Source organism: Stegodyphus dumicola, chromosome 5, assembly GCF_044657685.1.
Source record: "Stegodyphus dumicola isolate Sdum_Otavi_A_Nest chromosome 5, ASM4465768v1".
In the NCBI taxonomy this organism is placed as follows: domain Eukaryota; kingdom Metazoa; phylum Arthropoda; class Arachnida; order Araneae; family Eresidae; genus Stegodyphus; species Stegodyphus dumicola.
The window spans coordinates 209,284,818-209,296,323 of record NC_140772.1 but is presented as its reverse complement, the minus strand read 5'-3'; the positions used below and the strand labels follow the sequence as shown (position 1 = coordinate 209,296,323).

Genomic DNA, 11,506 nt, shown 5'->3' with positions numbered 1-11,506 from the left:
TATGGGTGAAACAGCCTTTGGACACGGAATGTAAATGTTTACCTTTGGCGAAAGTCACCATTGAAGGTGATTTTGGTTTGGTCACCACAAAGGCAGCGGTACTCCAGTAGAGTTAGATAAAGAGTACTATTTGTTAGGGAATAAAACTGCACAGTTGATTGAGGAAATTAGGGAACGACCAGTTCTCTTGAATGCTGTGGAGACTCGTATTCAGGCGCATGCGCGCAGAAGTTTAGAGAGAGCGAGTGCAAAAGACTTAGATTCCAGATCGGAAGAAAAGAAAGAGATAGAAAGTGAAAGGGCCGTCAATAATGAGCATTCGGAAGAAAGGAAGTTAACCAGTAATACGGAGGAGGCAATTAAAATGTCAGACATCAGTTTAGAAGAAAGGTCTATTCTTGCGGATGTTTCGCCAGCAGAATTCTTGGAAGCACAAAAATCTTGCGCTAGTTTAGCGACTCTGCGGAAGAAAGGGGAAAGTGAAAATGAAAAAGAGTGTATTAGTCAAGGAAAGACTATTCAGAGTGTCAGGTTCTAAAAAAAGGGAAGATAAGCGTTAGCTGTGTGTGCCTCTCGTTTTAAGGAAAGGGATCTTGAAGTTATGCCACGAGGAAATCTCTGGTCATTTAGGGGTAACAAAAACCAAGGGTAGAGTTTTGACACACTATTTCTGACCTAATTGCTACCGGGAAATTGAAGAATTTGTGAGGACGTACGATATTTGTCAGCGTGTAGGTCACAATAAGGATAAAAAGAAAGCCCCTATGAAGATTGTGCCTGTTATATCAGAAGTGTTTAGCAGATTAAATATTGATGCAATAGGACCTCTGATCCCTAGTTCGCGTGAAAATAAATACTTAATTACGTCTATTTGTGTTGCTTCCAAATATCCAGACGCCATTCTGTACAGAATTTAAACTCTAAATGTGTGATTCAAGCCTTGATACAAATCTTTTCTAGATTAGGTTACCCTAAGGAAATTCAGTGTGATTTGGGTAGATCGTTTACCAGTGAACTTACATCTGAGTTCACTGGTAAACGATTAATTCCGAACTTTTTTAGCAAGTTCGGAATTAAGGTGTATCATTCTTCTGTGTGTCACCCTCAAAACAATTCTGTTGAAAGGTTGCATTCCACCATGAAAAGGGTATTGAAGTATTTGTGCTTGGAAAGCGGGAAGGACTGGGAAGAATGTTTGCCATGTGCTTTGTTCGCCCTCAGAACTGTTAGCCATGAGAGCACAGGTTTTAGTCCTTGCGAGTTAGTACATGGAAAAAAATTGAGAATGCCTCAAACGATTGTGTATGAAAACTGGCTAGAAGAAGAAAGTTCAGACCCCACTGTGGTCGAGTATGTTCTAGACTTAATAAACAGATTAAAGAAGTGTCAGGAGCTGGCTGTAGAGAGGATGAAAGAATGTCAGAGTAAAAGGAAACTTTGGTATGATCACAACGCTGTTACGAGGTTTAAGGTCGGAGATCTCGTGCTTGTTTTAGCCACGTCTAAACCACACAAAATGGCTCTGAAATGGAGTCAGGTAAAGTAACTAGTGTGATTTCCGAAACCAGTTATACGGTAGATTCCAGGTAAGCGTAACAGTGATACCAATTGTCATGTCAATTTGATTGAACCTTATCACCAGTTCCCAGTGTTTGTGAATTTGATGAAAGAGGAAGTCGTGGAGGATATTGAAAGAGAAGTTGATATTCCTTATCCTTTGGCTAATTCAACGCAGACTGATTCGAGGAAAATGATAGTTGTCGTAAAAGATTTTTGTAGTGTTCTGTCATTGTACTATTTTAACTTCAAAATTGTTTGCATCGTGTGTTTCATTTTCAAAATGGTTAATGTTTAAGTATTAGCATTTTGTAAACTGAAAAGGTACTTTGTGTAGATTCAAAATTTAAATCTTTTTGTTGTATTTTTGCATTTATGTTATCTAGAAAAAAGTGCAGGGTAATGTAACTGGCTTCTCTATTATCACTTAAATGGTTACCAGTTGTGTTTTGAAAGCAGTGAAAAGTATTTAGAATTTTCCTTCCATAGTCAAGAAAAATTCCTTTATGAGGGGAGAAGTTGTGATAAGGTCGCATAAATCTATGACGAATGATTTCAAATTGCAAATTCAGAGTGCAATATATGTGATGAAATCACGGGACTAAATATAATTATTTGTTATTAAAATAATATTAAGTTGTAAAAAATAGTTATTAAAATAATATTAAATTGCTGGCAATGTTAAAAACGCAGGCTTGAGAGCCATGTATGGCTCTCGCACGATTGACGTATAGAATTTGATTTTTAAAAAAAGATAAGGTTTTCTCTCTTCAGAATTGTATGTAGCCATTTTTTTAGCATTCAATAAATTTTTTATGCTGTGTTTTTTTTTCAACCTGATGTCACAACCCAGGGTTTGCATAGTGGTTTCGGCCACTACACCACAGTAGGATGATATTTTTAATAGCTGTGGAGGCTTTGCATCTGGCGCTTTGGATGTAATCCTTCCAGTTGAATCTATTACCTTTTTGATTATTGGTACCTCTAATATCGAAAAATTTTATTTCTTGTCGATAGGTATTCTAGAATGTTTTTTCCGATGATGATAAGCTGTGACTTTTGTCTATTGATTGCGATTTTCCATTTTGTGCACCAGTGTTCGATTGCCTAGTGCATGTTCCTGGCTATGCAACTTAACAACCAGGGCCGTATGATCGGCATAACAACCCAGATATGAATTAATGTCACGTGTATTCACGCCGTACATGGGAAAAATCACAAAAAACGCTCATACAGTCAACCCATTTGTTGCATTTTGAACCGGTTCGAACAATCAGTATTCAGCAGTTTCATTGAAAATCGAAGCCGGCCCTAAATTACCAATGTTTATCATCTTATCCCTTTGGTGACAGATGGATATTTGAAATTCTTATATTTTGATCTAGTTTAAGATTTGAAACAAGGAATAGAAGAATATAAGTGAAAGTACATTTTTTTATCTTTCCCTCCTCCCGAAAAAGAAAACGGCATTTTTTAATGCTTTGATTCTCATTATCAGTGAAATTACTTAAAAAAAATTACCACTTATGACAGTCTGATGCAAAGTTTAGTAAATCTTGCGAATAAAATACACTCTTAGCCTGTCTGAAGGAAGACAGTCAGGTCGGTATCACACCGCTGTCCGGGGCGTCTCCAGACTCGCCATCGCTGGTCATCGTGGCTCAGTTCAAAGCGGGACTCATCACTGAAGACTATTCTACTCCAATCAGTGACATTCCAGTGCGAATGAGCTTGACACCACTGCAAACGGGCTTGACGTTGTACATAGGTCAATGGTAGTTGGTGCAAAGGGTGCTGTGACCTTAGTCCCTTTTCTGTGAGCCGTCTATGAATGGTCCTTGCGGTCACTGAAGCACTCGTTGCACGTACAATCGATGATAATGATGCATCTGAGGCTATGAATGCCGCTCTGACGATTGCTCGGTCTTCACGTTCTGTTGTTTCTCTAGGCCTACTGCTTCCTTCTTGACGCTGTGTGCGGCCATGGTTCACCCATTACTGCCAACATCATCTAATAGTGGCATCGCTCCTGCTCGAATGTCGAGCTATTCGCCGATAAGAGCAACCGGCTTCTTTGAGTCCAACTACACGACCTCTCTCAAATTCTGACATCTGCGCATATCGTTCGCGTACCTGTATGCAAGGCATAGTTACTGTTTACTAGAGTACACGGAATGAAATTCGTGAAGAATTTATGATCTGGAATCATAATTTGTCCTTTTAAATATCTAGCCAGTTGCGCAGATCAGATGTGCTGTAGCGACAACCGTTCATTCATTGGCAGTCAAAATGTAAAATTTTGCATTTTCCGTCGAAACCTGTATGCATATCAATTTGTGTCAAATGCCTTTGATTGCGCAGAAAGTAGCATGAAAATTCATATGATGGGGGGGGGAATCATTTGTATAAAGCAAGAAGTAGAACAATTTCATGCAATCGCGTTCGCCCATATCGGCATATCAAATTCGCTTTGCTTTTCCGCGTTATATATGATATAAAAATAATCAAAAATCATACACAGGTAATAGTAATTAATTAAATTCCTGCCAAAATTACAAGGTATTGACGATTAGACAATTCACGAACTTATCCATATAAATCCATTCTTTAAAATACATCTTAAACTTTAGTTTGTTATGAATATACCACAGATACGTGTTGCTGTAACTCAAAAAATCAGTTTATTGACTAGTTATCAATGTACTTATTTACTTGTTTTTACTTCCTTGTACGAAGTAAAGGACATACTGCAATCGCGAAAAATTTCAGGTATCATATTTCAAGGGAAATTTTCATTTTGGCGTTCCCGAACCCATTTGGACGAAATTGTTTTTACGTGACGTTTGCCCGTACGAACAGAATAAAGGAGGATTATTTTGCTTTTTGTAAAATGGATTTAATAGGAATTCTTTAGGGACGTCTGTACTTATGTACGTATGCATGTATCTAACATAACTATTAGCAGTAGGACGTTGAAATTTTGTCTATAACATTGCTGTAAAATCTAGTTGCACTCTCCTTTTTTTTTTTTTACTGCAATCGGCAATATCAAACGTATATACCCCTAACGCGGCCTTTATTTTTGCAATCGTTCGCCGTAGTTGTGTACACTACAAAAAAAAAAAAAAAAAAAGGGGGGGGGAAGGACAGGTCTATACCTTCCGTTCTACTGGGCCTATCGACAAAATTCAACTTACGTTTTTTCAAGTTTCGAAAGTTCGACCTAGGATATATATTAGATTTATATATATCACTGTTCTAATACAGGAATTTTGACACAAAATAGGACTTTTTCTGAAATGGCATGCCAATTTTTTCCATATTTCGATTCTACGACTAAAATTATGCCTAACTATTAAATTTTGTAAAATTTCGTGTGAAATTTATGGAGAAATTCAAAACTTTATCTCGGCGCTTTTTTTTTTTTTTTAGTTTAGGCCAAAAATAATTCAGTTGGCGAACTTCATAATTTATAGCAACTTAGTTTTCTTTCCTTTCTTTCCACTGTAAACGAACAGAAAAAAAAGTCCTCGTTCACACTTTCAAATAATTTTAGCAAAGTGCGTAAACCACATTTGGCGTTATTATTGCTCAAAAAATGATGCCAAATTTCAAAACGCACCTATATGTAAATTCATGTATATCTTAGAAAATTTTGAATAAAGAACTCTAATTTTTTGTAGGTGTGACTAGAAATACGTTTACTTTAACAAGATGATAAAACTTTTATAGGTTATAATTCAAAATCTTTTTCAAAAAATTTGTAAAAAATTATTCAATCGGTCCAGTAGAACGAAAGATATAGAACAGTCCCCTTTCCCCCAGCAGAGTACTTCCAGTTACAGAAGTGTTTTAAATGACGAAAATATTCATATTTTGACAATGGAAAATTTAATAATAACAATTTTGACAAATAACGAAATCTAACTTTTAATGTAATCTTCGGATTCCTATACAGTACCAAGTCTGTAATCCGGATGTCCATTATCCGGAACGATATATAATCCAGACCTCAAAGCTAAACTTTTTTTTTGTATGCTTTACGCATGCACGTTTAGCACAAAAAAACGAAGCAACTTAAACAACTTGCATTAAAAGAAATGTTTAATAAAGTAAACAAATAAATATTAAGCTTTTTTTTGTAAATTTTGATACCTTTTAGATCATAATTGCTCTTTATTTCATAAATTACGATTTTATATTTTTAATTGTATAATTTCTGCATTCCATCTTACCAGATTTAAATTGATGATCTATAATCTGGAAAAACCCTTAATCCAGAATCACCGAAGTCCCCACGAGTCCGTATTACGGACTTTGTACTGTACTTGTATCTGGGAACATTTTATACTCATTATGAACAACATAGTTAAGAAGTTTGACTCCAATTACGATAAACATTAAACGGAATATTTAATTTCAAAATTTGCAGGCTTCAAAGTCATTTTCGAAGTGCTTCGAGGGATCGGTTGATTCAGTTAGAATAATTCGAGCAAATAACTTTATAAATGAAGTGCAGCAAAAAGTATATATAATTTAATAGGCTGTAAGTTATGTGGTTTCCACATCAGACGTTTTACTTCTCCATTGTAAACTTTGCAAGCTTGTAGTGTGACTAGGCATTTATCGAAACAAGAAACGTAAAAAATATTTTAGGATGCCTTTGTTTGGATTCGAACCTAAACCTTACCATTGCCCATTGCAGACGTGTTTTCAGCTGTACTACGAAGGCAACAGATAAGCAAATAGGAAAATCCATTACATAGGGCGACTGAGGAGTCGAGATACAATCTTGAAATCCACATTCACCATGTTTTAGTTCAGGAGCCACCTGTAGAATGATCGGTTTCTTTTCTGGACTAAGAAAAGTGAGATAACCAAACATGAACTTGCTGGGAATCAAACTACATACTTTTGAATTGCCAGTCGGACATTCTTCCAATTATACCACGTAAGGAAGTAGAAAAATCCCTCTCAAGCTTTCTTCTTTTATTTTGTAACTTTAATAAAGGAAAGTCTTTTAATGATCGAGCTTAAAATTAATTACTAAATCAAAAGAAACAAGTATTGAATTTCTTTCTTTCTCGTAGTTCACAATAATGCTGGAAAATATGCGAAAAATGTCATTAATTTAAGTGCCACTTTTCATATATTTTTTATGTTAGACCTTTTTTTATGAATTTATATATATAAAGAAAAACTAAAAGCAAATAAACTTGCACAAGAAAATATCGCATACAAAAGTTAAAATTTGGCAGGGAAATGTTTACTTTTTGTAGACAGCAGAGAATGTTTTTGTTGGCCATCTGGTAATTTTATCATTCAAAATTGTTTGTTTTTATACAGAATGCATGAAATATTTTTTCCGTACTTTGTCTTTTTTTTTTTTAACTAATCTTTAATGTGTGTATAATGTTACGTGAGTAAATTTCATGTCTTGAAAAAAATAAAAAGTATTGTCATTTGAAGGAAATACGCGTTGCAATCCTCTTGAACACATATTACAAGCTATAAAGTTAAATGAGTCCAAAAAGCTATCCAATGAACAGGTCCAACAAGCCATTCATTTAAATAAATGTACAGCTAACGTTTAATAATAAAATAATGTTAAGTATGTCCAACAACTATTCAGTTAAATTAATGCTCAGCTTTGTTTTAAATAAACTTTTTTAATAAACAAGTGCTCTGTAGCGTTAAGACGAAATAATATCAAAATATATTTTTTCCTATCAATTCACTTTTCATGTTGAAAAACTCAACTTTAAATAACGGAATTATGGAGCCTAGATGTCATCGGTATAAAATGTCCTGCAGAAGTAAAGTCAAGGCAAGTAACCGATGAAGAAACAGTATTTTTTCCCCGTAAAACTATTAAAAGAAACGAAGATAAAAGATATGAAGTATGTATGCCATGGAAAAAAGGACGTCCAGAATTAGGAATGAATAAAGAATTAGCCACTAAATGGTTAATGTCAACTACCAAAAATCTTATAAGATCTGGATATTTAAGAGAATATGATGATGTGTTTAATGAGTGGATTCGAGATGAAATTATTGAAATTGTAGAGAAAGTCGAGAAAAAGGGACACTATTTACCACATCATCCTGTGATAAAAACTGGTGTAACAACAACAAAAATTCGTCCAGTGTGAGAAGCATTACACACTCATTTACATTAAAATGACAAAATAAATGATAAAAGTGAAAGCTAAAAAGACATAACAGAACATAAAAAAACACAATTTATTAGTTTTTTTTTTTTTTTTACTTTTAAATTTTCAGTTTTTCAGTGCACTAAATAGTTCAGATATAATACAGCTTCTTACAGATTATAAATAATGCAGTTCATAACATTCAGCTTTGAAACATAGCTAATTAAAATAGATTAATAATTAGATAACAAATATGATTATCTAGTGGAGTCCAATCTTAATCTTATTTTTCAAAATCATTTCATTATCTAAGCAATGGAGAGCAAAGTATTTTTCCACCCCTTCCAATTCTAGTATATAACTCTTATTTTCAATAGCATTAGAAGGGGTATCAAAAGAAAATCAAATAAATGAAATAAATCACTAAAATAATAAACACTTCTATTATAAAAGAATCTGATTTACTAAGAACTAACTCTCAACTATTGTCTACTAGCATATATGCTACATATTATTTTCTTATGAATGAACATCAAACTTTCATTTTCCTAAGTATCATTACATTCATCTAGCTGTAAACATGTATTTGATACCTTATTATAGAACACCCCCCCCCAAAAAAAACCTTAGTTACACATGATATTATTTTACACTATTATTAGGAAAACGATAGTCTCTCAAATCTTATTAACTTAGAGATTATTGAATTATTATGATATTTAAGTGCAATAAAATTTCCTCAAATGACACAAAATAAATACACATACCTATATGGATGATTCAGTTCAAGAAAGAGAATTCATTTTAATCCAACCCAAGAAAGTCATGGAAGCTATTTCCCAAGTCACACACAGCAATGAAATCATTGTCGTAAAAAACACTTCAAAATATTTGTAACTCAAAATTATAAAAATAAATTTATAAATATAAACTCTTTCCCTCCCTTCAAATCTATAGCAAGAAATATTTTGTACAAATAACAAAATAAGAGATGCAGTGAACATTTAAAAATTTAATATTTGATTTTTATTTCCATGAGAACAGTCCGTTGTCTGCTGTAATATTTCTAATTGTCAGTTCTTCAGTATTTGAGCACATTTGTTGAACAAAGGCTTCAGGTAACCCACAATCAGTCAAGTTATTTTTTGCAAATATGCAAGGTAAAATAGGAGACTGTGGAGTGACCATGGAAAATGCTGAAGTGGGCGCATGTGTAGTCAAAACAGCTGAAAAGTTTCCCTCTTGGGTTGCATTAAACAGAGAACATAAAGAATGAATAGTATTAGGAAGTAATGGGCCATTTATTTCTACAGAATCTAATTCTTTATCTTCATTTTTCACCTTTCCATGACTTATCTGGAAAAAAAAAAAAAACCATTTCATTTGCAATATAATTGTTTCTTACAACATAAATTAGCGTAAATGTCTTAAACAAATTTTAATAATAGTTCATAATTTCTACATTTGGAAATAACTATAAAAGGACTTCATTTTGGGTCAAACCGTAATAAACGAAATATGATAAAACTACACTAACACTGGATATTTTGGGAATTAAGGGCATGTGCTAACAATACTAAAAATTAACAATTATAAAAAAATTAATTTGTATTTTAAACCAGTCCATATTCGTTCAACAATCAAACTTGTTTTTTGATAAAATGTAGATGCATTTTTAATATGCAAATATTAAGGCATGAATTAAGAAATCCATGAAATGCATAAATTTTAAAAGTAAATGTCATGGGAAAATATATACAGCAAGTAATAAAACAATATTTAGAATAATGTTTCTTAACTACATCTAGTTCTTTATTAACCCTCTCATAAACACTGCAAACATACAGTCTGTAAATTCTTCACAGGAGAAGAAAAACACCCTATTTTTTTAACATAGTAATAAAACACGTTTTAAAATTTCATAATTATAAACAATTAGTGGGAAAAGGAACGCTCTAGTGCAGCATTTTTAAAACCATGGGTTGTGAAAATTTAACTCACATACATGAACTAAAAGAAATTATAGTCACAGTTCCTTCATTATTTGTAATTTGTTACATGTCCTATACAGCACAACTATAATATCATAATACTGGCAAAGTTGAACTATAAATTATATTTACATATTGAAAAATACCATTAAGTACACCATACAGTGGTGTTGCACTACAATTTCAGCATGTAAGTTATTTCAGAATGAAAATATGTTGCAAATGCACAATACTTAATGGTCTGAGTCCCACAGTCATGCCGAAAATAAGGTCAGTGGCACTTCGAAAATGGCAAGGCAAAGTGAAAAATTATAACAAGTTATTTAAGTTTTTCCACACATTTGTAACTTGCATCCATTGATTAATTAACTAAATAAAGAATGATATGTTCTTTCAAACTCTTACCTAACTTTATTTAGGCAGAAGTTAGCTGATCTCTCAGTGGATGACAGTATTTCTATAAAAATTGTCTATGTTTGAGAAGAATGTTTGTTCCCGAACATCATTATTTTCTTTTAGAGTGCACAGCAATTCTTTGGCAGAAGGTGGTATAAATTTGTGAGTTTTGCTTTCCTGAAGCTGACAAATTAGTTCAGAATATGTCGAGATGCTTCTGTTACTGTGATAGAATTAGCTTCCAATTTCAGAACTACATTATTAAATAACTGCAGAGTACCATATAAAAATTTCAAAAAAGTTAACTTTCTAGATTTTTTAAAAAAATAAAATAATAATTTTGGGCATTTGTCACAAGATAGGAAATATGACTTTAGGCCATCAAAAATGGAAAGAATCCCATCTATTACACGTAACAAACTATGGAATCTTGTGCAGCTATGACATATGTTTTTAATCTGTTTCCACAAATTCACAGAACTCTAAGTTTTGTTACTCTTACTGTTTATATGTGAAAATATTTATACATTTTTATAACAATAACTTCTATATCCAGGGGTAGAGAATCACACGTTGTTCGTACGCAATTATGTACAATGAGGGCTGAACAGCCAACCTAAAAAAAGTTTATCTAGATGAGAGATGCATGGTGGTAAGAGAATTTTAAAAACATGACATGGAACATATAGGTCTAAAATAAAAAAGTCATAAAATCTCAAACCCCTCGGGTAACACTAAAAAACCAGGACGTATGCTAAGCCTAAATACCTACCACTTTGCAAATGAATTTTAGGACATGTTCTTGAAGGTCTATCATTGCTTGTTATACAAAAGTGAACTTAAATTTTTGCATGTGTATAAGAAAAAATTGTTTCCAAATTGCAATGCTATAGTAATTTATGTTGTTAGTAAATGCATCATAATCAAGTATATTAATTTTGTTTGAGAATGAATGTTTTTGTACAGTTTCTTGAAATTTTGGAATTTCAATTTGGGGAAGTGGTAAAAAATCCCTTCGGAGTGAGATGGCACTGTCATCACTACTGCAAAAGAAGAGAATGTTTATTTTGCCTCTGCTTGTGAAGCAGAGTGTGTGTAGATGATGCAATGTGTTCCACAAATATGTAAATAAAATAAAATACAATTAGTTAGCTTAATGAGTTAAAATCCATTATTTACTAATTAGCCAGACCATACATGTATTTACATTTAATATCAAAACAAAACTAGTACCAATAAAAATAAATATAAAATCAGAATTAAAATCAGTTTCATGACAAGAAAGGATAAAATTAGGTTATTCCACTATTATCAGTATAAATAATTAAATAATGTATTAAAAACTTATTCAGTAGAGGAGAGAAAAAATCCATTTCTGTCAGATAAACACGAACATTTCTTCTTTTATCT

General features: G+C 32.8%; 1 protein-coding gene across 4 annotated transcripts in view; it reads right to left on the bottom strand.

Annotated features, from left to right (window-relative positions):
• Positions 1 to 7,786: 7,786 nt before the first annotated feature.
• The window catches only part of hd (humpty dumpty), a 73,478-nt gene continuing 69,758 nt past the window's right edge, over positions 7,787 to 11,506 (bottom strand). For all 4 annotated transcript variants that reach the window (XM_085817604.1, XM_085817607.1, XM_085817605.1 and 1 more), the window contains one exon: positions 7,787 to 9,065. In XM_085817604.1, the coding sequence (XP_085673730.1) occupies positions 8,736 to 9,065 (330 nt within the window). In that variant the 3' untranslated portion in view covers positions 7,787 to 8,735. The remainder of the gene's footprint in view (positions 9,066 to 11,506) is intronic.